Raw genomic sequence first — 25522 nt, 5'->3', positions numbered from 1 at the left:
TGGGATATTTTCCTAGCAATTGGTGACAGGTGCGGTGAATTTAGATAATACATTTCCCACTGCAAACTCAGCTTTTGATTGTTCATCTCTTCTCCCCAGTACAAGCGTGGGGGACCCATCATTGCTGTGCAGGTGGAGAATGAATATGGCTCCTATAACAAGGACCCTGCTTATATGCCCTACATCAAGAAGGTGAGAGTCAGCTCAATTCATTTCTTCATATTCCTTCCTCTGGAATGTATGATAGGCTATGCTGTGGTGTGTGTGTCTAATATTTTTCTCTGTTAATGCCTCATCTCCCAACACTATTTATTAATCAGGGAATATTTTTGCATTGTTTTATTTCAACAGGGTTGTCACTTACCCTTTATTGGTTGAATTTAATTTGTGGATTGCAGTACACACATGGTGTTGCAATGGCTGAGAATAAGGAATTGACTTAATTGAGTGGTGATGATTAGGAAGTTTTCCTTGAGAAGCTGCTCTCATCCCAGCATCTAAAACAGTGGCTCCCCACCTTGGCTTTATGTGGGGAATTTTTAAAAATCCCCCTGTGCAGGCCATATGCTATACCCATTAAATAAGAATCTTGTGGGTGGTACCTTGACATCTGATTCCAGTGTGTGGGGAGGTTGAGAACCACTGACTTAATATATGGCAGATCAGGTAGGGCAGGGCTAGAGTAACTCTTAAAAGAACAGGCTAACATTCAGATCTGTTTTCTGTCATGTAGTAGCTGAGATTCTGGACAAATGCCTTAATTTTTTAAACCCTTTTTCTCTTCTGAAAAGTGGGACTGATAAGACCATCTGCCTCTCTGAAGTGCACTATGAGATCGTGTGGCTCAGTACCTTTCTAGGTGTACAGTGAGTTGTCAATAGATCAGACTTCTACAGAATCACTGGCATTAGTTTTAGAGGCCTTCAGAGGGTTGGCTATGGTTTGAGTTGAGGAGAAGTTACATGGGCCGAGTGGGCCCACCTCACTGAAGCTGGAGGCTTTGTTCCTTGATGCCCCGGGCAGCAGCTCTTCTGCTGTCCCACGGAAATTCATTTTCCATGTGGAAATTACTTCAGTCCCTGGAGACAGGAGACTGAGGGTCAAACCTTTCAGCTTGTAGGTTCTTGCGTGCTCTTTCCTCTTCTTCTCACCTGCAGAAAGCCCTCTTAGTAGGGGCAGGACAGGTGTCACTCCTCCAGCTGGAAAGAGGTGAGTGCAATCCTGATGCACAAGCCTAGCTGCAGCCTGAATTAGAACACACTTCTAGCTTCCTTTGCCTTTGAATAGATAGCAAGAAAGATCCCACCCCGGGCACAGGATTCGATAGCTGCTCCTGCTGTACCTGGTGCCCTGGGGCTCCTCCAGCAGTTGTTAACTTAATTCCTCGGCTGTGAAGAAGGAGAGTGCCACTGAGCAGGAAGAGGAAAGTGGAGCTCCCTCAGGGACCTAGCCTGCTCAGTCATGCTCCCCTGGTGACTGGGCAAAGGTACCCATGTGTGAGGCAGGCAGACACAGAGAAGCAGCAGTGCCCAGCCTCTGTTGTCCTGAAGCTCTTGGACTGCCATGCAGCTTCTCCTGGGGTGTCGCAGAGATGTGGCTGGGACCAGCACTGTGTAACCTTGGGCACATTATGTGCAAGATGGAGACAGGAATGCTTTTCTCTGAGGCTGCCGTTGAGAATGGGGTGAGACAGCAGACAGCGAGCCCTGAGCCATGCTGGGCAGATTGCCGGTGCTCAGGAACTGGTAATTATGCCTCACTTGGGGGAGTCAGTAGCTGAATGCCTGTGAAAGGTTAAGTGTGTGTGTACATGGTAGGAACCTAAGCAAAAGTGTGTTAAATATCAGTGGATAACTGTTCGGATGGTTTTGGTAAAAATCTCCCCTAGCCTCATGGGTTCTGTTGCCCTGAAGATTACAGCCCTCTGCTCTTCCCTAGCCAGCATGCACAATTAGATGTGAGATTTATTCACCCACCAGATCATGTCTCTGCCTCCCCTACTGCCAAAAGAATCAGTTGAAATAAATAGTCTTGTCATAATAGCCACAGGGAGAATGATGGGATAGCCCCCTTTCCTGGGGTTTCTGATCCGTGAGAACCCAGAGTGAGCCTTTGAGTGTGGACAGACTCTGGGCTGAGCCCCAACCCGAGTCATTAGCTCCGTAACCTGTAGTCCTTTGTTCATCCTCTCTGAGGCTCTTCTCTGTAGTATTAAGATATTAATGGTGAGGACTGAATTGGGAGTCTGTGCTGAACACTTGCGGGAGGCCTGCCAAACGTGCTTCCATTCCCTCATCCTCTAATTCACAGCCTCCACCAAGTGCTTCCTGCTGTGCTGGGCATGGGCAGGGGACTGTGGCATGGCTGGGCTGTCCTTGCCCTTGCTGTTGACCAAGCCCACACCGGTTTGGTGTGGGAAAGGGACAGGCTGCTTGCTTATGGTGTGGGCAAAGGGGAAGGTGTGGGTGTTGTCCTGGAGGCCTGGCCCATGCACGGGAGCCCAGCAAGCAGTTGCCAGGTGACAGTGTGGCAGCAGGGTCCCCAAGTCAGCTTCTGAGAAGGCCCATCTAGGAGTGGCACACTGGCCAGAGCTTGTCAGTCCTACCTTCTGCTTCAGCTGAAATTCAAGCTCATTGGAGCTTTGCTGGAGATGGTGAGCACATAAAGGGTGGGTTTTTCTCTGTTTTCTGCAGAGAAATAAATGCTTTATTTAGATTCTGTCACTCTTGCTCTCCAGGCTACACCACCCAGCTGCGTGGCACTCAGGAGCTTTGAGGAATGAGGACAGACTGACTTAGTTTATTTCCCCCACAGGCCTTGGAGGACCGCGGTATCGTGGAGCTGCTCCTGACTTCAGACAATAAGGATGGCCTGAGCAAGGGATTCATGCACGGAGGTACTTACATGGAGGGTGGGTGCCGGGCAGCTCCCCTGGCCCACTGTGCATGCTTCCAGTGGACTGAGACCCAAGCAGGACCTTCTCCGGCACCTGTTCTTCTCCCGTGTGCACGCCACTGGGCCTGGAGCTCTGGGCTGCAGAGGGGCAGAGGTCCGTGTCAGAAACGAGCGAGAGTTGGCCAGCTCTGCAGTGGGCCTCCTGCTGCCCTGCTTGCGGGCTTTCTTCTGTCAGAGAATCACAGCTCTGTCTCTCCCCAGTGCACAGGCCCCAAACCTTGTAGTCATTCTGAGTTCCTATCCTCCTGTACATCTGACGCACAGCCATCCTACATCCTTTTATCTTCAGCTTTGTCTTCAGAATATATCTAGAGTCCTGCCATGTCTTACCACTCAGGTGCTGCCATCATTCCCACCGCCTTCTTGCAGTAGCATTCCCTGCCTCCGCCACACCGCGTTCTCAGCACAGCAGCCTGTGTGTGCCTTTGAGAATGTGATCTGGATCATGTCGCTCCCCTGCCTGAACTGCAGGCACTCGCATCTCAGCGTGAAGTGCAAGCTCTGAAAGACCTCGTGGGGCTGGGCTCGCCTCCTGCTGCTCTCCCCTGGCCCACTCTGTTCCGCCTTCCTTGCTGTTCCTCAAGCACACTGGACCCCCAGCCTCAGGGACCTTGCACGGCCGAGAGCTGCATGGCTGTCCTTTGAGGTCATTGCCTGGGCAGTGAGGCCCTCTATGAGCACCCCACTTGAAACTGCACCTCCTCCAGGCTCACCCAGTGCTTCTCCTGCTTTATTTTTGCCTTCTGACGTTCAGGATAGTATATTGATTTTACTTATCTGTTTCACTGCAGCAGTGAGCTCTGCGGGTCTTGGGTTCTGTCTGTCTGGTTCCGGCTGTGTCTTCTCCTGCCCAGACCTGCCATGTGGACTGGAAAGATGCAGGACCCTCATCCCTGGTGGCAGGCTCTAACTGTGGGCTGCTGCCACCATGCTAGCTGGCCTCTGTTGCAGCGTGCAGCACGCAGGATTCTGTTCCTTTGTGTTTCCCTCCATAGACCAAACTGCTTGTAAATCGGGACTTGTATCTCGGTATCCCTATGGCAGCACCGGGCATGCGGTTGGCACCCAGGAAGTGACTGGGGATGAATGGGGAGGAGGGGGCTCTGTCCCCTGGCATACGGAGTTAGTCAAGGACCTGGGCCCTGCATCTCAGGCTGTGATAAGGAACAACAGCGATTCCCGCTGTCCCCACGCGGTGGCACTGTCTCCCCACGGCTGTGTGGGAAAGGCTCTTTTCGGTGCAGGTCACATTCTTAGGGCTTTGATCAAGGCCTGCCGGGAGGCTGGGAGTCTCCAGGAGCTTTCCCCACATGCCCCGCTCCTGCAGACACCACCCATGCTAGGAGAGTGAACAAGAAAACTTACTGTGTATATCTGAAGTTCACAGCGCGAGGTGTGGGACACACGTAGATAGTAAAGTGGTTGTTCGAGTGAAGCATCTTAACATGTCTGAGCCATCTGCCCTCTCACAGTTATTTTTTTGTGGCAAGAGCAGCTAAAACCTACTTAGTTAACACAGACCCCGAGTGCAGTGCGGTTTTGTTACCTGTAGCCTCGCCGTGCGTTTGGTCTGGAGCCTCGCTCACCCTACACGTCTGCTGTTTCGCATCCTTTGCATCCTTCGCCTACACTCCCCTCCACCCGTGGCAACCGCTGTGTTGTTGTCCCTCTCTGTGCATCTGAGCTCTTTTTTGTTTTCATTTCACACGTTACTGAGAGCACGCAGTGTTTGTCTCTCTGTCTGTTCCATGGTCTTGGCGTTGATGTCAGTGTGGGCGCCACGGGCGTGTGAACGTTGGTCACTGCAGGCCACCTGCTGCGTCCAGGCTGTGCTGCTGCTCAGTATTTGTGAATTTACAAGTTGCCAATCGACTCACTTTTCAATGTGCTTAGTTGTCACCTTCAATGTAATTATCCTGTCTTTCTTTTCAGTTCAATTCCTCTCTTTTCTCTCCCTTCTCCCTCCCCGCCCTCTTCTCTTTTAAACAAATGCTTTACCAGGGACCTTCCAGACACCTATGACAGGTATTTTTCAAAGGCCTGCACATATCAGATTCTACCCCAGGCCGAGTCTAGCTGTCTGGAGACCTCGCTCCTGTGTTTCTGATCTGCACGGTGGCCTGCAACATAGCTTCTATCCTGAGCCCGTCCCTTGTGTTGGGTCCTGTTTCCTGGGATTTTGAAGGCTCTGTGCCATTATTGCTAGCATCCACTGTTGCTGCTGAAGCACTGTGACATTCTGGTTCCTGATCCTTTTATACGTCCACCCCTCTTGCCCCTCACCCACCCCGCCACGTCTAGAAGTTTTAGAATTTTCCTCTTATCCTTGGCATTCTGTTATTTCACAATAGTGTTCTTTGTGTGAGACTTTCTTCACGGTCACAGCGCTTCTGTGGGTCACTTTAATTGGCACGGTGTGCCCATTGGTGGTGGGACACTTGGGCTTTGCATGTCTCGATGACGCTCTATCCTCTTTCCCTCTGGTCATTTGGTCTTTCCTGTCATTTGTGCACTGGACTGTCATACTGATTCTCAGAGTCCCTTAATTTTTCTACTTTTTATCTCTTTTCGTTTTAGTTCTACTTTCTGATTGCCTTCCTCAACTTTTATCTTCCAGTCCTTCTGTTATTTCCTGGATCACATTACTCTTAAATACATGTCTTTTCTCATGGCATGCTTAATGATGCCATCTTTGTTATCTTTCCCTGAGGATGTTTTCCCTGTTTTTTTACAAAGCACCACGTTTCTTCCTTCATTGGTGCTGCTGGCTCTTGTGCTGTTCCTGTTGGCTTGGGCTTCCCTGTGAGGGGAGCTTTCTGTGCTCTGGCTTCCACCGTGCCCCTGAGGCCAGAGGTGCCAAGTGGTTGCCTGGGAGCTGCAAGGTGGGAGAGGATGTTGCAGGAGTCTTCCCTGGGGGGCACTGGGCTGTGGCAGCTGTTTCACGGAGGGAAATGCAGATGTGGGTGTTTGCAGATATTGTCTTCAGCACTATTAAGGCTTCCAGAGGAAAAGCCTTGGGTCTCTTGCTGCAGACATTTTGGGAGCAGGCTGGAGTGATGGGCAGGAACCCTCCACTTAGGCTGCCTGTGTTCCTGCTTCAGTTTTCCCATCCCCTCTCACCTCCCACCCCTCCAAGCTCAGAGCCACTTAGGGCCAGCTCGGGGGGGGGGTGGGTCCCCGCTGAGGGGATGGGCATGTGTGGGGAAAGAGTCTTGAGGACGGGGGCCTCCTCCCCCTGCTTGGGGCCTGGGGCTTGGCCGGAGGGAGGGAGGCATTGGCTGCAGGTGGAGCTAGCCATGACTTCTTCCACTTTCCAGGCCACTTACTGTTCTACTGTCCTTACCAGTTTCCCAAGATTTCCTTGGGAGAACTATCCAGACGTAGATACTTTATGTCTGCTAACGCATCCTCCCCACTCTCGTTCCCTGTGGCCGTCTACCTGTCCTTCCTTTTGCTAGTGTTGCAGTGAGGTGTCAGGAAGGGTAGTCCCTCGATGCTTGTGCTCAGCTAGCCACGTGAGTCCCGCTGACTTTGGGGATTCCTTCCTGTTCAGTTTCAGGTAAGCCTCATGTCTGCAAGGGGCTTCTAATTTTAGGTGAGGAGGGGTCTTCCCCAGTAGGTTGCTGCAGGACAGTGACATCACAGGACTGTGGCTTGGTGTTGGGTGGGCCTGGGTTTGCAGCCCTATGCTGAAGTTCATGGGTTGTGTGAGACCTGGGGTGACCTATCATACCTCACAGAGCCACAGCTACTGTCCTTTTTCTTTGCTGGTGACCAGGAGCTTATGTCCCACAGGAGAGCATCAGGGTGGCTCAGTCTCTGTCATGTATTCCTGGGCCCATTGGGGCCCAGGCCATAGCCTGTTCACATGAAGCCCAGTGTTCAGGTGGACAGCAGGTGGGCAAGGAGCCTCAGAGTCATGTTCTGCAGCTGGGACAGGGCAGGGGATCTGTGGCCATCGGCCAAACATAGCACATCTTCCTTGAGCATATATTTCACTGATGGGAAGCCATTTGAAATATCATTTTAGATTTTTAAATGAACACATTATGTGGTAGAATAGAAAATCAGCCCTCCTCAAGAAATACATAGAAGTCTTCAGTTAGATCATTCCCCGGTCCTCCTAGATGCTTGGGGTGCAGAGTTAAAGATCAGACTCTGGTTCATGCAAAGAATGATTGACAGATGTGCACACTCTGGTGGTAAAAATCAGTTAGTCAGGAACAGATGCTTAGTGAGTGACTGCAGTGTCAGTTCTTGCTGAGTGGTAGAACTTCCAGGATGAACACGGTCTCTGGCATCAGAGGAGCTGACTTCTCACTGGAGGTGGGAACAGTGAAGGACTGTTAATTTGTTGTGCTGATGGACTGAGAGGGTCTGGGGTAATTCGGAAAGGCTTCCTGTAAGACAGCATTTGTTTCTCCTTCCCCTTTCCCTTCACAGTGCTGGCCACCATGAACTTACAGTCGCGACATGAGCTGCAGTTACTAACCACCTTTCTCTTAAGTGTCCAGGTAAGTCTAGCCCATGGGAAGCTGCCAGCCCTGCTGAGCACAAGTGCAGGAATCCTGCCTGCCTGCGCGTGCTCAGTGCTCCCTGGGTGGGGAGAAGGATGCTGGGCCATCCCAGCCCATCAGCTCACAGCCTGCGTTGCAAGAGCCGCAGCGTGGAAGCTGCCCGGCGGCGGTGTTGTGTAGGCTGGCACAGTGTGAATGAGACACACGGTCACCGGAGGCTCCAGGCTCAGTGAGCTCCTAGAGGGCTCCTGACTAGACTTCTGTGGACTTGCTCCCAGGGGTTATCCTGTACCACAGAAGGTGTCTGACCTTAATGTGTGAGGCCCCTCCAGTCCTAGAAAGATTATTGTCATCACAGGCCAGGAAGCCTGGTGCACTCCAGGTCAGATGGAGAGAGAGGAGTTTCTGGATGTGTCTCAACATCCATCAGATCTGTGGGCATTTGCAGCTCAGTCCTGTTCTGATGGATCCCTCTTGGGTTCGTGCGTCTCTTCTAAGGAGACATGCCCATCTGCAGACCAAGAGGCCCCGTCTCCCACCCTGGCTCACTGGACGCTGTGAGTGTCACACCTGCCACACGTCCACGTGATCCTGGACCTAGAGCAGAGCTGTTGGTGTGTTTGTATCACCGGGGCACAGACGCCTGTGGAGGTGCTGGGCTGTGTTCCATTCCAGCGATGGCCTTTTAGAGCAGGGGCCGTGTCCTCAGGCTTGTCCATATGATGTCACCATGGTGGTGTGAGGCCATGTAGGTGATGGCTATGTGTGTGTGTGATGTGGCTCCTACTGGAGTGGGCGAAGACTTCTGTTAGGCTGATCATCTGGGAGATGGTGAATACAGCTGGGTCCAGCTCAAGGCCCGTCTTCCTCTCCTTCCTTCCTATGGTATTTCCTGAGTGCCTGCTCCATGCCTCGAGTGGTGCTTGGGCCTATTATGCTGCATTACTGAGGCCAAAGGTGTCTGTTCTCGTGCAGTTTGTAATCTGTTTAGGAAGAGAGAGACGTGTGAAATACACAGTCACATGATAACCAGGTAGAATTTACTTGAGCTGCCACAGAGAAGCACAGGAGGCTGTGAACCGCCCTGCACATGCTCGGCCACTGTGTAGGGTGTGACTGTCGGCAAGTGACCCAACCTCTGTGTGCTTCTCCTTCTTTCTCAGTTAGGTGGGCATAATGAGAGTACTTACTTACAGGGTTGCATGAAGGTTAAATGAGGTAAAACTTGAAAAGCACCTGGTACAGCAGCTGGTACAAATGTTGGCTCCCTCAGGGCATCCTGGGAGAAGCCTGGGCCATCCCAGGCTGGGAGGTCCTGCTAACAGAACAGCACTGCTAAAAGGCTTTCCTGTGCACAGGTCGAAGATGTCTGTTTTGCTTAAGGTAGGAGACTTAGATGATTCCTTGTTCAATTCAAGGGTTCCTTTGAATGGATAATCCAGGCCCCAGCTCTGCTTAACTCTGGGATGTCCAATATTTTCTCGCTAGTCCTTTGTGCCCATGCCACGTGGTGAAGGTCATGAGTGCACATGTTTCTCGAGCACGTCCTGTGTGCCAGCACTGTGTGCTCAGGGCTTTATGTGCACTCTCTCATTCAGTTCTCCCAAAAAGAGTGTGAGCTAGCTTCTGCTGTTACTGTGTTACAGTTAAGGAGACAGACATAGAACGGGTAAAGCTCCCAGGAGGTGGTGGGTGTGGGATTACAGTGCAGTGTGATTGCCGAGCTCCGGCTCTTTACCACATGTGCGCAGTGCAGAGACCTGGGCCACTGGTGGACACCCATCTGCCTTGACCCTCTAACCGTCAAGCCAGGGAGCCCACTCCTGGCACTGGCGATTCTTAAGATGTGGAACTTCTTCCCTTTTTAGTGACTTAAATGTGTACAGGATGTCCCCTCTAAAAACCAATTATTGTGACTACTTTGGCTTTGCCTGAGGTATGGCTGGAACCTTCTCAGTGGACCGTGAGATCTTGCCCCATCACCCTGGATCAGATTTTGTTGCTCTATATGCAGCTGCCCTCTAAATGTCAGGTCATCACTGATTGAGAGGATACTTGATAAACTGTCACTGAATGGGGAAGGCTCCCTGATGTAATGCCTGAAAAACTAGCATATTGGTCCTTACACTGGGGCTTCTGTAAACATGGCAGAATAGAGTGTGGTCCCAGGAATGGTCTCTATACCCTTGGGGCAAGCATGTGCCAAAGTCAGTATTCTGCAAGACTTTGTGAGTATCCCAGCCAAGGTGTGAATCAAGACTGTGGCTGTAGAACCCATACTGTGAATAGCTGTGCTGCAAAACCCTGATTTTCTGGTCCAGTTTTGCAAACTTCTGTTTAAACTAAGCTAGACATTGAAGAGGGATCACTGTGCAGCTCTCTGACTCTTCTGGCTAAAGGGAAGCAGCAGCAGAGAGGTCTGCATCTACGTGTGCCTCTCAGATACAGAGTTATCCTGGATAGAACATGCTCCTTCCTGGGAAAGGACAGTCAAAGCTCGGTTTCCTCCAGAAGACAAACCAATGTAGGAAAAGGCTTCCAAAGCAGATGCTGAATTACAATGAAGACTTAATTTGAACAGATACCAACATCATCTTGCTAGCATGCATGCAACATTAGCACCACATTCAGCCGTTAGGTCTGCAGCATCACATCGGTAGCTGCTTCTGCTCTGCATCTGCAGGTGTGGAGGCCGTACATGGTAGGTGAGCTGGTGCAGGTGAACATGGCCCTCATCTGTGTTCTGCTTCCACTGGCCTCTGAGGCAAGGGGCGTGTGGCCAGGGAGAGGTGGGAGGACAGAGGTCCCAGGCTCCCCTCTAGAAGGGCTTCCCTCTTTCTCTTTTGGCCAGCTGGCCTGTCTAACTTTCATTTTGTGGTTCCCAGGGGATTCAGCCCAAGATGGTGATGGAGTACTGGACGGGGTGGTTCGACTTGTGGGGAGGCCCACACAATATCTTGGATTCTTCTGGTGAGTGCTTTGCAGTGCCCACATCTAGCAAGTATGTTGACCTAAGAAGTAAGAATTCTAAGTTTCAAATAACTTGCCAATTGATGTAATCAACTGTAGGGTGCAAGGCCGCTGGGATTATATGTGTGTAATAGTCAGCTCTTGATATTCCAGAGTCATGGGTCTTGACATCTGAAGTGAATGTAGGACTTTTCACATTGCTTTATTTTTATTTTTTATTGGAACACAGTTGATTGTACACACCTGTGGGGTACAGCATTGAATATCAATCCCTATGTGCAATGTCTGGTGTTCAAATCAGGATAATTAGTATATTCAACATTATACAATTAATCACTTTTTATGGCCCTTTACCAATTCCTTCCTAACCACCCCCTGCCCCCTTTCCCACCTCTGGTGACCTCAGTTATGTTCTCTTCATTTGAAAGTTCAACATATTCTTGCTTATTTATTTATTTTTAGTTACCACTTATAAGTAAGGACATGTGGTATTTTTCTTCCTGTGCCTGGCTTATTTTACTTAAGATAATTTTCTTAAGTTCATCCGTATTGCTGCAAATGACAGTATTTCATTCTTTTTTATGGTAGACTAATATTCCATTGTGTATATATATCACATTTTCCTTATCCAGTCATCTGACAATGGACATTTAGGTTGATTTGAAACTTGGCTATTGTAAATAGAGCTGCAATAAACATGGGAGTGCAGGTATCCCTTCAACATGATGATTGCCATTCCATTGGAATATACCCAGCAGTGGAATTGCCAGGTCATATGTCAGTTCTATCTGTAGTTGTTTTGAGGAAGTTCCATACGAATTTCCATAATGACTGCACTAGTTTATACACTAACAGTGTAGGAGGGTTCCCCTTTCTCCACGTCCTCGCCAGCATTTGTTATTCTCTGTCTTTTTGATACTAGCCAGTCTAACTGGGGTGAGATTGTATCTCAGTGTGGCTTTTATTTGCATTTCCATGATGCTGAGTGATGTTGAGCATTTTTTCATGTGTCTGTTGGCCATTTGTGTGTCTTCTTTTGTGAAACGCCTATTCAGCGCCTTTGCCCATTTTTTAATCAAGTTGTATGTATTTTTTTTTACTGTTAAGTTGTTTGAGTTCCTTGTATATTCCGGATATTAATCCTTTGTTGGATGTATAGTTTGCAAATACGTTCTCCCACTCTTTAGATTGTCTTTTCACTCTGTTAATTGTTTCCTTTGCTGCAGAAGGTTTATGGTTTGATATAATATGATTTGTTTATTTTTCCTTTTGTTGCCTGTACTTTTGTGGTCATATTCATAAAGTCTTTGCCCAGTTCTACTTCCTGTACTGTTTCCCCTATGTTTTCTTTTAGGAGTTTTATAGTTTCAAGACGTATGTTTAAGTCTTCAGTCCATTTTGAATTGATTTTGGTATATGGTGAGAGGTACAAGTCTAGTTTCATTTGTCTTCTTGTGGATGTCCACTTTTCCTGGCACCATTTATTGAAGAGGCTGTCTTTTCCCCAGTGTATGTTCTTGGTGCCTTTGTCGAAGATCAGTTGGCTGTAAGTATGTGGGTTGATTTCCGGGTTCTCTGTTATATTCCATTGATCTGTGTGTCTGTTTTTAGCCAGTACCATACTGTTTCGGTTACTATAGCTTTGTAGTATAATTTGAAGTCAGGTAGTAGTATGCCTCTGGGTTTGTTTATTTATTTATTTTGCTCAGGATTGCTTTAGCTCTTCAGAGTCTTTTGTTGTTTCATATGAATGTAAGGATCGTTCTTTCTATTTCTGTGAAGAATGTCATTGGTATTTTGATGGGGATTGTGTTCAATCTGTAGACCACGTTGAGTAGTATGTACATTTTCACAATGTTAATTCTTCTAAACCAAGAGCATGGAATGTCTTTCCATATTTTTGTGTCCTCTTTAATTTCTTTCAACAATAATTTGTTGTTCTCATTGTAGAGATCTTTCACCTCCATGGTTAAATTGATTCCTAGGTATTTTATTTAGGGGGTGACTCTTGTAAATGGGCTAGCTTTCTTGATTTCTTTTCCTGCTAGTTTGTTGTTGGAATATAAAAATGCAACTGATTTTTGCATATTAATTTTGTGTCCTGCAACTTTACTGAAATTCTTTGTCAACTCTAAGAGTATTTATTTATTTATTTATTTATTTATTTATTTATTTATTTATTTATTTATTTATTTATTTGTCAAGTCTTTAGGCTTTTCCATATATAGGATCATGCCATCTGCAAACAGGAATGGTTTGACTTTATCTTTTCCAATCTGGATGCCCTTTATTTCTTTTTCTTGCCTGATTGTTCTGGCTAGTACTTCCAATACTATGTTAAATAGGAGTGGTGAGAGTGGGCACTCTTGCCTTATTCTTGTTCTTAAGGGAAAAGCTTTCAACTTTTCCCTATTCAGGAGATACTGGTGGTGGGTTTGCTGTATATGGCTTTTATTGTGTTCAGATACTTTCCTTCTATATTTAATTTGCTGAGAGTCTATCATGAAGGGATGTTGAATTTTGTCAAATACTTTTTCTTCATCTATTGAAATAATCCTATGGGTTTTGTCCTTGATTTTGCTGATGTGGTATATCACGTTTATTGTCTTGCGTATGTTGAACCATCCTTGCATTTCTGGGATGAATCCCACTTCCTAATGGTGTATAATTTTTTTGATGTTTTGCTGTATTCTATTTACTAATATTTTATTGAGGATTTTTGCATCAATGTTCATCAAAGATATTTGTCTATATTTTTCTTTTTTTTGCTGTGTTTTTATGATTTTGGTATCAGGGTAATGCTGGCCACATAGAATGATTTTGGGAGAATGGCCTCGCTTTCAATTTTTTGGAATAGCTTGAAGAGAATTGGTTTTAATTCTTCTTTAAAGGTTTGGTAGAATTCAACAGTAAAGCTATCTGGTCCTGGGCTTTTCTTTGTTGGGAGATTGCTGATTACTGCTTCAGTCTCATTGCTTGATATTGGTCTGTTCAGGTTTTTTATGTCTTTTTGGTTTAGTCTTGATAGTTTGTATGTGTTGAGAAATTTATCCATTTCCTCCAGGTTTTCAAATTTGTTGGCATATAATCATTTGTTGTTTATAATCATCTCTAATGATTCTTCATATTTCTGTATCAGTTGTAATGTCTCCTTTTTCATTTCTAATTTTTGTTATTTGAATCTTCTTTTTTTAGTTAGCCTAGCTAATGGTTTGTCTGTTTTGTTTATCTTCTCAAAAAAACAACTTTTTGTTTCATCGATCTTTTGTATCATTTCTTGGGCTTCTATATCATTCGGTTCTGCTCTCATTTTAATTATTTCTTCCCATCTACTGACTTTAGGATTATATTTTTCTTGTTTTTCTAGTTCTTTTAGGTGCAGGGTGAAGTTGTTTACTTGTAATCTTTCTGTTCTTTTGATGTAAGTGTTTATTGCGATAAACTTCCCTCTTTGTACTGCTTTTGCAGTATCCTACAGGTTTGGTATGATGCATCTTTATTTTTGTTAGTTTTGAGGAATTTTTTGATTTCATGTTTAATTTCTTCTTGGACCCATATGTCATTCAAGAGCATGTTGTTAAATTTCCATGTGTTTCTATAGTTTCCAGAGTTTTGCTTGTTATTCCTTTCTCATTTTAATCTGTCGTGGTCTGAAAAGATCCTTGCAATAATTTGAGTTTTTAAAAATTTGTTGAGACTTGATTTGTGACCTAACATGTTGTCTGTCGTAGAGAATGTTCCATGTGCTGATGAGAAGAATGAATATTCTGTGGTTATTGGATGAAATGTTCTGTAGATATCTGCCAAGTCCAATTGGTCTAATATGTGGTTTAAATCCTGTGTTTCTCTGTTGATTTTTTGCTTAGTTGATATGTCCAATGTTGAGACAGGGGTGTTTAGGTCTTATTATCACATTTGGATCTATCTCTTTCTTCAGGTCTAATATTGTTTTCTTTATATATCTGGGTACTCTGATGTTGGGTACATATATATTTATGATTGTTATGGTTTATTGCTAGAAAGATCCATTTATGATTGTAAAGTGGCTTTGTCTCTTTTTATGGTTTTTGTCTTAAAGTCTGTTTTACCTGATACAAGAATAGCTACTCCTGCTTGTTTTTGGCTTCCATTTGGGTGGTATATCTTTTTCCATCCTTTCACTCTTACTCTGTGTGTGTCTTTAAAGGTGAGGAGAGTCTCTTGAAGAGATTCCTTGCTTAGGTTGGTGACACTACATTGGTTTGTCCAGTACACGGGCAAGCTCTCAAGTTCTTGGGGCAAGCGCCTTGGTCCCGTCACTCTTTGGCTGTGGTGAGTGACCATGGGAAGGCCTATTGGCATCCTGCTTAGCTCCGCATGACCCTGATGGGTGCACTGTGTTATACTGGTGCTCCTTGGGTTGAATGAGTGACCCCATGTGGGTTTTCTCTTTCCTCTTTCCTACAGGCAGAGGTTCCTCTTGGGACCTTGCTTCCCCCTGTTGGGGATGGGTTGGTGGTAATTGGGAATTTTCTTCCTTACTCTATTTGGGTATCCTGGGCTTCTGTACTCTTGGGGGGTTCTGCGTGTGTCTGTGGCCAGATAAAGAAAGTCCTGTGGGCTGCACACATGCCTCCCACCTCCAGGTATGTTACTGCATATGGCAGCATAATCCCCCCTGTGTGTTGGGCCACTGTGTCATGGGTCTGTGCTTGCTCACCTCTTTCTCCATGCTCCACTGGTGACTCTACTTCTGTCTATGCCAACAAGTGGCCAGTGAACCACCTGTAAGTTGGTGGTGGCTGCTGGTGTGACAGTGAGTCAGCTTTGTGGCAGCAGTTGCTGTGGACCACTCACTCAGCACCGGTGTCTGTGGCAGTAGCAGGGAGTGCTGCTGCTGGCAAGGTGACCACATGCACTGGTGTTGTCAGTTGTGGCTTGCTGGCAGGCAGGGCTACTTCCCTGGGGCTGGTGAACCACGTTGCTTTTTTTTTTTTTTTTTTTTTAACTAGAAAAGAAACGCATGCATATTGCAAACACCCAGGAAATGCAGAAAAAGTATAAAGAGGAGGTAGAAGTCCCAGAGCCCAGAGAAGGCATTTTGACTGGCACAGTGCAGGCAGGTCTCTGTGCAGCTCTGTGTACAGCCCTGTGCACACACAGGTAGAGGATGGACAAACACGGTTGAGTTCTGCTATTTGTCACCTGCTTATGACACTAATGACACACACAGCTTTCTATGCTACTAAATGTGGATTTATGGCACCATTTTTAAGAATACAAAAAACCCCACTGTTTTGATGATGAAACCACCATTTACTGACCCAGTCTCTTTACTGAATCCTAGGTTGCTTCCAGTGGTTGTGGCAATTGAACGCCGTGCCAGTGAGCATCCGTGAACATCTGGTCTTGCACACCTAGTGCATTATTTCACTGTGATAAGCAACAGAATCGCTGTTATCAAGGCAATTCTGATGTGTATATGAGTTTTTACGAAACTCCCCTCCAGAAAGATTGTAGCAATTTTTACTCACTGTTATTACATGAGAGTACCCATTTTCCCACAGGCTCTTCAACACTAAGTATTAAAATAATTTTTAATATTTGCCTATTTAATATGCCTACTTAATAGGTCATTGTTTAGTTTATTTTTCTTTGGTTCATATTAGTACAATATGTATTCATTAACCATTTGTTTTTCTCCTTTGATATGATCTTTCATTTCATGTGTTAGTCTCCTGACAAAGGTAGGGATGGGGGAGGTGGTCAGACTTACAGCTCCAGCGATGAGCCCCATCTTCCTGCACTTCACCCAGCGAGGGGAGCAGTTGTGAAGCTCGCTGGCTGGAAGGTGGAGGCGGCCGTGCTGCAGGCGGTCTGTGTCGGGGTCAGGGGAGGCTTGACCGGAGGGCCCAAGCTTGGGGCCATGGTTCCCACCCACATCTCTTCCTCCTCCCCTAATCTTCTGTGATTGGGGTTTCGGTGAAAGCTGAAGGTCGGAATGACGCTGACACTGACCTTGAGGAGGGGATGGGGAAGGTGAGCTGCCTTAGGGACTCAGGGCTGTCTCAGACCGTAGCGCACTCAGCACCTCTCTCCCGCCTCCTGCAGAGGTTTTGGAAACAGTGGCCGCCATTGTTGATGCCGGCTCCTCTATCAACCTGTACATGTTCCACGGAGGCACCAATTTTGGCTTCATAAGTGGAGCCATGCATTTCCAGGAATATGCGTCTGATGTCACCAGCTATGGCAAGTACTCCTTGGCACTGCCCCTCTCTAGTCACCAGCATTTGCACCACCAGTGCTTTCTACAGAGAGTCCTCTTGGGATAACTTCTGGCACCTTTAGTGTATTTGGCTATGACGTGCCTGGGAAGGAGGGGCTTTTGTCTGGGTTGTCACAGTGGGACACTCAGGCCGGCTGCTCTGCTGAGAGGCCTCTTTGGAAGCCTTGGGCTACAGGATGTGAGGGAGGCACACCTTGGGTGACAGGGAGGGACCAGCCCTGAGGTGGTGTGACTCTGATGGTGTGACTCTGAGCCCCCTTTAGAGTGAGAGTCCCTGGAAAGTAGAAATTTAGGCTCATGCTGTGATCACGGGCAGTCTTTGTGGTATGTTACAGTATTCATAGTATTTTGAGTGAACAGCTTACACCAAAAGTGTTCTGCCTCCAGGTGGCTGGGGTGAGGACCCTGTGCCCCACCCCAGTTGTCCCTTTTCTGTTTGCTGCTGTTTGCGCTGTCCTGGGGACAGGAATGGCCGTGACAGGGCCCGGGTGTCTTGCAGACTATGACGCTGTGCTGACGGAGGCGGGAGATTACACAGCCAAGTACGGCAAGCTCCGAGACTTGTTTGGCTCCATCTCAGGTGCGCGGTGGGCAGCAGGCTTGAGAATGACCGCAGGTCCTTGCGTCTGCTCCAAGACCCTAAGGAGCTATTTCCTCACTGTCCCACCCGTCCCAGCTGACCTGCATGCAAGAATGTCCTGGACATGCAGAGGGCAGAAAGGTTTAGAGAGTACCTATTTCCATTCTAGCTTGTGTCTCACCAGCCCCACCTTTGTATTGTATAGGGGTTCGGGCTCCTTATCTCCTAGGGAGCATGTGAGGGATCCCCCTCCCCCAGGCCCTGCCTTCTAGCATAGGCTAGGCCTGTGCTGGCGATGGGCCTGCTGTTCCTATTGGTGCTGGGGTAAAGGAGCACCTTGCACCCATGAGTAGGAGCCAGGGTGGGGGCTGGAGGATGTGGTGACAATTTGGGTCCTTTGGGATGGCCCTGTGTCCATCTGCATTGCAGGTACCCCTCTGCCTCCTCTCCCTGCCCTTCTTCCCAAGGCGTCGTATGAGCCAGTGACACCATCTTTCTACCTGTCACTGTGGGATGCCCTCCAGTACCTGGGGGAGGTAAGTGCTGTGTGCAGCCACTGAAAAGCCTCCCGAAAGGGGGATAGCCCACTCTTGATGGCTGTGAGGTCCATCCTACATTTAGCTCCGAGAGTGAAGAGAATGAACTCATGCTAGAGCGTGCAATGGGAAGGACAGAGGAACTGGAAAAGCAGGTGGCCCGGCCAACCTTGTGTTTCTGCAGCCCAGGGGCTGGGTGTCTTTCTGTGGGGCAGAGAGGGGGTGGAGGCAGAGGAATGGGCTTTATACTTGCCCTGTGAAGAGGGGCACCTCCTGCAGCTGATTCAGAGGGAGGCTCTGATGCAAAAACAACAGTGGCTTCAAGAGTGGGCAGTCTGCAGGGCTGCAGGGCTCCATTCTGCTATTACATATCTCTTTTGCCTGTCCCCTCATCTCTGTGACCCTGGAGAGCCACAAGTGTAGAGGGGTGAGAAGTCAAAGTGGAAAAAGCAGGCTGAGCTTGCCCTGCCTCTGCCCCCAGTGTGCAGCCTCCAGGGAGGCCTGGCTGCCTCTACACTCGCCCGGGGCTCAGGAGGAGGCGCTGTCTCTGCTCCTCGGCCGGCACCTGCACCTGCGCCTCCACGTCTCTTCTTCTCTTCTGTGTGCAGCCAATCGAGTCTGAAAAGCCAGTCAACATGGAGAACCTGCCAGTAAACAATGGGAATGGGCAGTCCTTTGGGTACGTCCTGTATGAGACCACGATCACTTCATCTGGCATCCTCAGAGGTCACGTGCGTGATCAGGGGCAGGTAGGAGTGTGGCTTCTCAATTCAGTGACCAGCGCCACAATGTACCTCTGACTCTCCCTCACAATCAGCTGTGACTAGTGCACACAAATGGGGTCCCTTTCGGCTGTGACCGGTGGTGCCCGTTTGCGCTCTGTGTCTGCTAACCCCATCCTCAGCATGCGCGTACAGCACTGCCTCTTCCTTTGCTTGGTGTTGGTCTCTCCTGACCTCCCTCCTGCTGACCATGGTGCTTTCTGTCTGCTCCTTGGCAGGTGTTTCTGAACACAGTATCCATAGGATTCCTGGACTACAAGACGACAACAGTTACTCTCCCCTTGATCCAGGTTTGTACTCCCAGGGAGCTGGGTGCTGGCTAGCCCCAGCTGCTTCCAGGAAGTTTGGTGGGAGTCAAGAGGAAGACCTGGAAAAGAGGAGGCTCCTTAGCCACGTGCTGCAGATGGAGAGGGGCGAGCATGGCCTTCTGGCTGGCCGGGACTCTCACTCCCACCTGTAGAGCATAGGGAAGAACTGGGGTCCGCAAATACTCCCGAGGTGCAGCTGGGACCTTGCGGCTGGGCCGTCAGGCAGTCATCATCAGCCACTCTGTTCCTGGCAGGGTAAAGGTGTGCTGAGGATCTTGGTGGAGAATTGTGGGCGAGTCAACTACGGGCATAATATTGATGATCAGCGCAAAGGTGGGTCATAGCACATGCTGACAGAAGAGCTGCCAGTGCTCAGCACTCTCGTGACTATCCCTTTTCCATACCAGCACACCAACCATGTAGGCCACTGAGCAAGGTGGGCCGTGGAGGCACGGTGCAGGGGGTGGAGGCTGGGGAGACCTACGTGTGAGGGCTGGGCTGAGTTGGCCATTGAAACCTGGCTGGGTTCTGACCTCCTCCTTTAGAGCTCCCTGCGTGTATTGTCCACGTGCTCACGATGGACGCACGTGAGCACTGATGCTGGCCTCTCCATGGCTCCCTGGGCTGCAGTCTGCTGTAGGAGGGGCTGTTTGGAGGGCGGGGGCAGTGTGTGAGGGGCGAGGAATGGGATTTCTAGGAATCCAAAGGTGTCGGACCCCTGTCTTTTTGGGTTTTCACACTGATTTCTTTTTTCTTGATCCATCTCAGGAAACCCTCAAGTTATCTTGTCACTTTATTTTTCCTGGCCTTCTAGATCTTTTATGGTTTAATTTAGCCCTTGTTTTTGTTAAATCTGTCTCGATGTAGGTGGTTTCAAGTAAGTTATATAAAAAGAACTCAGACAAAATAAATCCTACTGTGATGAGCAAGACTGGTGACCTCCCAGTTCTCCACGGTGTTTGTGTTTGTAATCGTAGAAACTGCGTGTGTCCTCTGTGGTCAGCATTTCGGCAGAGCCGTCTGCTGACCTGCCTGGGGAGCCACGTGCCAGACACGGGCTTCCTCGCCACAGGCCTTAGAGTAGCTTCCAGCACTCTCCAGGCTGGCCTCCCCAGTGTTCTTCTCTGGGTCTCAGCGCCTCTTCTGGGAGCCCCTCTCTGAGCCCATCTTCCTCCTCTGCTCTCCTGGGTTGGAAGGAGCTGCTGGCCTGACCCTTGCTCCCAGTGCCTGCTTTCCCAGGCCCCTCGCTGTGGAGTGCGATCCTCGGATCACAGATCAGTGTCTCAGAATTGCAGAGCTCCCCTCCAGAATGTGTGTTCCCCCAGCCCCCCACACTGTCCATTTAAGTCTGCAGGCTCCACGACTCCTGTCGGCACATTCCAGCTTCTCCAAATCCCCATACTAGCAACTCAGCAGCACCAGGATTGAGAGGATGGTAGGAGCCCCCAGACCAGCAGAGTGTCCCAGTCCCCAGGCACACAGCTCCCCAGCGCTGGACGCCCAAGTGATGCTGCCATCTGCTCACACACGCTTTCATACATGTCTTCAGTCCTCGGTCATGTAGATTATTTCTGGCTGAGTTTAATAGATCTGTTTAGTTTATGATCCCACTGAAACTGACCTCAAAGCTAGGCCAGAGCCCTGTGAGACTCTGCCATCTGCAGCTTCCTCTGGAGAGAAGCCAGGTCTGTTCTCACCCTGAGACATCTCAGCTTGGTCTCTGTCTCCCATGTGTCTTCCTTCCAAGGCTGATCTAGAGCCTGGTAAATTAAGGTTTTACCTTCTCACCCCTGAGATTTCTAGGGAGGTTTTCTTCCAGGTGAAGGGCTGCTTAGGTAGTGTATATCTTGGGAGAAATTCTCACCAGAACTTTCCAGGAACTCTCCATGCTTGGCCTGGCTACAGCCAGGTCAGCCGACCCCCACCTTTGGCCTTGCTCACGTTTCCTCGCCGCCTTCCCACAGGTTTGATTGGAAATCTCTCTCTGAATGATTCTCCCTTGAAAAAATTCAGAATCTACAGCCTGGATATGAAAAAGAGCTTCTTTCAGAGGTGGGTCCCTGCCCGTGCCAGCATGGCTCATAGATAGCGTGCAGCCAGAGCCAGTGGCCCCAGGTGGTGCCCAGCCTCGCCCAGCCCTGCTGATGCATCAGCAGACCAGATGCCAGAGCTCCTGGCCGAGGGGCGGCACCAGCACCAGACCCTGCCTTTGCAGACACACCCCTCCAGTCCTGCCACCACTGCCCCCAGTACTGCCACCACTGCCGTTACCCCCACTGATTGCCAGGAAGAGGGAACTATCCCACTTTCTAGCTGTTTATTGGGAACCTCCACTGTCCCAGCTTGCTGGCATTCCTGCACCCTGGTTAAGATGAGGGGAACTTAGAGGCCTTGGGTGGGGAGGGAACATGCCTCAGAAATTAGATGCAGGATTGGAACCAGACCTGAGAAAGTGCCTCTGTCCCTGTCCTCCCTCTAGGTTTGGCATAGACAAGTGGCATTCTCTCCCAGAGGTACCCACGTTCCCTGCGTTCTTCTTGGGCGGCTTGTCAGTTGGCCCATCCCCTTCTGACACCTTTCTGAAGCTAGAGGTTTGTAGACCCCCTTCCCTGTCAGGTCGTCCCATCTCCCTCCCAGAGAGTCAGAAATGGGCCACAAGCCACTTGTGTTGGCCTGGCTGGAGCCTGTGTAGCTCCCATGCCCAGAGGGTCTCCCTGTCTGTAAGTTGCCCTGGGACCTCCCTGGGGCGGGGGGTAGTGGGCTCAGAGCAGAAGAGCCACCCGAGGGGTGCTTCTCAAGGGCGCAGGTTCCTACATCCACTTTAGGGTTGGGTGTCCTGCCTGGGGGGCTCAGAGCCAGAGGAGACAGGAGGTAGGCCCCCCGCCCACTCACCCCAGGGCTGTCAGAACGCTGGCTCACATGGGTCTCTTGGAGGCTGAGAGCAGAATGCATGCTGCCAGCTGCATCTCTGCCTTCTCGTGTGCCTTTATGTTGGGTGGCTTTCATGGTACAGTAATGCCCTCTCTGTTTGAAGGGCTGGGAGAAGGGAGTTGTGTTTGTCAATGGCCAAAACCTTGGACGCTACTGGGACATTGGACCTCAGGTGACACTCTACCTCCCAGGTGCCTGGTTGGACAAAGGAATCAACCAGGTGGGAACACTTCCAGCCTCCTAATCTGTTCCCCATGACTCCCATACCTGCATTCCCTGGCATCAAATATTGCCCTGGTAGCCTTTGGTCAGGGCAGGGGGCATGGGGGAGAGGTTTCAGCTGGCCTCCTCCTCCTCCTCCTCGTCCTCCCCCTTCTTCTTCTCCATCCTCTTCCAACTCCCTGGTGCTGAAGACTTGGTCTCTGTTGCTTCCCAACCTGCTTCCCAAACCCTGCTCTTCCAGCCCTGCCGCCTGACGCACCTCCTCTGCTGCAGGAAAGACCTCAGCTGCTCCCCTACTGTAGCTCTTCTCTCTCCCGCAGATCATCATTTTCGAGGAGATGATGGCAGGCCCTATGATCCAGTCCACTGAAACCCCCCACCTCGGCAGGAACCACTATATTCACTGAGCAGCTGCCGCCCAGCACCTCTGCTCCCTCCACCCTCCCCTGCAGGAGCGTCTGCTTTGGTAGCAACCTCAGAGAGTTTGTAACCTGGGAGGATGAGGAGAAAGCTGGGGTGGTGCGGAGAGGACCCCTCACACCTAGGTGGCACCTTGGCCTGGCTTTGTTGAAGGTGCCTTGCCCACTTCCTGCTCTTCCAGGAGGGTCTGAGGCACATGTCTGTGGGGGTGGGAGCGTTTAATCAGATTGCCAGGTGATGAACACCTGGGGCCCTTGGAAAGGGTGATGGAACAGGTGAGGCCTCGCCCCTGCACTGGCATGCAGAGCTCGCTGGCCAGTCTGTGGGATGTGGTGTGCTCTGGGGGCATTGTCTGTGGGGGTGGCCACACCCATCATGGCCCCTTTTTGTTCTTGAAACAGCGGGTTTGTCACCATTTGTAGAGGATGGGGAAGGGGGTGCTCACCTGAGTTGACTTCACTCTTTCTCCACAAACCTCTCTGAGCCTTCTCTGGGATTCTGGAAGAAACTCCGTTTGAGAAGCTCATGTGTCCTCTCCTGCTCATTCCACTCTTACTGCATCTGAGAGGAGGGCAAGCCGTGCTTAAGAAAGGCACACACTTGGCCACCTATTTCCCTGAGTTAGCAAGTATTTCCCCTTTGATTCAGGGAGGGCAGCATCAACTGGGGAGGGGTGTGGATCCCAGCAGAAGTAACACCCCATACCCGAGTGTCTGGGGAGGGTGCAGTTCGATGGCATTGGGCAGGTGTCCCCCCAGGAGTGTTGGGCCGCCACAGGGCCCGCAGGCCTGGCCCCCACCTCAGTGCCCTGCCTCTACCCTGTACCCAACTCACAGGAGGAGAGGGGGCCTTCCTTAACAGCTGTCTCCATGTCCCCATTTGAGCCCCTGTTCTGGGGATCAAGTTCATCTGTTGGGCTCAGGCTCACTGTGTTCAATTTCAGTAAAGTGATAAAAGTTGGATCAGAGGTCCCTGGTCTCGCCTGTGCCACTGTGAGCCAGAGGAGAAGGCAGTCTGGGGTCAAGATCACATTCACCCACCTGGCACCCGAGGGTCCAGACACTGACCGTGCCCAGTCAGTGGATGGTCCATGCCCGTGGTTTCTTACAGCCCCTCCTGACCTTGATTCCCCTCGGTGTGTCACTGGATTGGAAGTGCCCCTGGAGGGGAGAGGTCAATACAGATTCATTCTTGTGCTGGCAGGCAGGGGTGAGAACCTGCTGGAGAGACAAGAGCACTACCTATGAGTTAGCTACAGGGGTGAGCTTTTCTTCACAAACTACATCTGGCATCTGCTGCCGAAAACTAATTATCTTCAATAAGAGTCAAATAGCACATGCCTCCCGGTGCTGTGCCTACGCTGGGAGCCTCGTCCTCCCCTCCTCCTTCCTCCTCCTCCTCTCTGTCCTCTTCCAACTTCTTGGTGCTGAAGACATCCTAGTAAAGATGGCTGGGGAACAGTGGGCCGTGGAGTCACAGAGGTTGACAAGCTTGTGTCCTGGGTGTGGGAGAGGAAGGGTCTGCACTGGGGCATTTGTGGTGTGCAGGCACTGGGCCCAAGCACTGAGTCGGTCAAGGGCAGACAGCTGTGGGGGGGAGTGAAGGTCATGCTGTGGCTGGGGAGGAAGATGGGGGCAGAATCCTGTTTTGCCCAAATTCACCAGCTCATCTGGAACTGCCTCGGAATGGCAGTGTCAAGCTAAGATGTGGGTGAGACCAGGGCTCCTGCAGTATGGCTTGAGCCGGAGGGCAGTGTTGCTATGCCCCACTTTACATCAAGCATGCTTCTGCAAAGCTGTATGCAAGTTACATTCTATTAGAAAATGTGAGAGGAGTGGGCCGGCCTGGTGGCGCACTCGGTAGAGTGCGGCGCTTGGGAGCGTGGTGGCGCTCCCGCCCAGGGTTCGGGTCCCATATAGAGACCGGTATGCTCACTGGTTGAGTGCAGTGCGAGCGTGACACCAAGGGTTGCGATCCCGTTGCCAGTCACAAAAAAAGACAAAAAGGAAAAAAAAAAATGTGAGAGGAGGGCCGACCCCGTGGTGCACTCAGGAGAGTGCGGCGTTGGGAGCGCAGCGACGCTCCTGCCGCGGGTTCGGATCCTATATAGGACTGGCCGGTGTGCTCACTGGCTGAGCGCGGTGTGGGTGACACCACACCAAGGGTTGCGATCCCCTTACCAGTCACGAAAAAAGACAAAATAAGGGAATCTTACATCAAACCTTTTTGTAAAGTGAAGAATCCCCTTCAATTACCCTGTATGCAAAGCTGAGCAGGGATGCGTTGGCTATTTCTCAAGGTGAGGTCTTCCTGCAACAACTTCTGGTCCTTCTGGTCTCCACTTAACTGTGCAGGGTCTCTATCAGAGCTCCCCTGGGCAGAGCTTCTTCTCCAGCTCTTCCACATTGGATGGCCTCATCTCATCTCCTTTGGAAGAGCTCTCTTTATACCCCACCCTCTGAACGCTGGGGGTCTCCAGGCCCTTCCTTGGGCCTCCCTTTCCTCTGTCTACACTCACTGCATGCGGACTCACCTGTGAGAAATGTGGCCTTAGCGGCAGCTTCGATGCTGGCACTCTTCTGTGTTGGTTCCATCCAAGCTCCAGGTGCACGGGCAGTGGGCCCCTCCCCATCTCTCTGCAGATGTCTGACAGGTGCCTGAAATGGAACTCCAGTTTCCCCGCATTACCCCTCCTGCGCTGTGTTCCAGATCAGGAAATGGCAATTCTGTTCTTCTGTGTCTCAGACTATTTTGGCTCCTCTCTCTGTATCCCACCTCCAACCCATTAGCAAGTCCTCTTGGCTCTACCCCTTAAACACACCTGGAATTTGACCACTTCTCTCCATCCCAGAGCCTGCTCCTCTACCCAACCTGCCATCATCCTGTGCCTGGATTTCTGCAGAAGCCTCCTCCCTGACTGTCCCTGCCCCCTCTGTTTGTCACCAGCACAGGAAGCAGAGTGGTTCTTCTCAAAGGCCAGTTAGGTCATGTCAGTCCTCTGTGCCAGACCCCCCAGTGCACTCCTGCCTCACTCGG

General features: G+C 49.9%; 1 protein-coding gene and 1 long non-coding RNA gene across 2 annotated transcripts in view; one reads left to right on the top strand and one right to left on the bottom strand.

The window, feature by feature from the left end:
• Positions 1 to 22473, top strand: part of GLB1L2 (galactosidase, beta 1-like 2) — a 35292-nt gene extending 12819 nt beyond the window's left edge. The window contains exons 5-18 of the mRNA XM_008581395.1: positions 100 to 192; positions 2815 to 2896; positions 7399 to 7469; positions 10358 to 10442; positions 16533 to 16670; positions 17207 to 17287; positions 17717 to 17823; positions 18432 to 18572; positions 18824 to 18895; positions 19168 to 19246; positions 20878 to 20965; positions 21393 to 21504; positions 21948 to 22064; positions 22387 to 22473. Coding sequence (XP_008579617.1) covers positions 100 to 192; positions 2815 to 2896; positions 7399 to 7469; positions 10358 to 10442; positions 16533 to 16670; positions 17207 to 17287; positions 17717 to 17823; positions 18432 to 18572; positions 18824 to 18895; positions 19168 to 19246; positions 20878 to 20965; positions 21393 to 21504; positions 21948 to 22064; positions 22387 to 22473 — 1353 coding nt within the window. The remainder of the gene's footprint in view (positions 1 to 99; positions 193 to 2814; positions 2897 to 7398; positions 7470 to 10357; positions 10443 to 16532; positions 16671 to 17206; positions 17288 to 17716; positions 17824 to 18431; positions 18573 to 18823; positions 18896 to 19167; positions 19247 to 20877; positions 20966 to 21392; positions 21505 to 21947; positions 22065 to 22386) is intronic.
• On the bottom strand, positions 8245 to 25308 carry LOC103597539. Its single transcript, XR_551115.1, has 4 exons — positions 25020 to 25308; positions 23527 to 23646; positions 22932 to 23047; positions 8245 to 8455 (listed from the first exon to the last, which is right to left on the bottom strand). It is a non-coding gene; the product is annotated as an uncharacterized LOC103597539 (long non-coding RNA).
• Between the last annotated feature and the right edge of the window lie 214 nt (positions 25309 to 25522).

Source organism: Galeopterus variegatus, unplaced genomic scaffold (assembly GCF_000696425.1).
Source record: "Galeopterus variegatus unplaced genomic scaffold, G_variegatus-3.0.2 Scaffold2344, whole genome shotgun sequence".
Taxonomy (NCBI): Eukaryota; Metazoa; Chordata; class Mammalia; order Dermoptera; family Cynocephalidae; genus Galeopterus; species Galeopterus variegatus.
The sequence above is the reverse complement of the archived record's forward strand: the minus strand, read 5'-3'. Positions and strand labels throughout refer to the sequence as shown.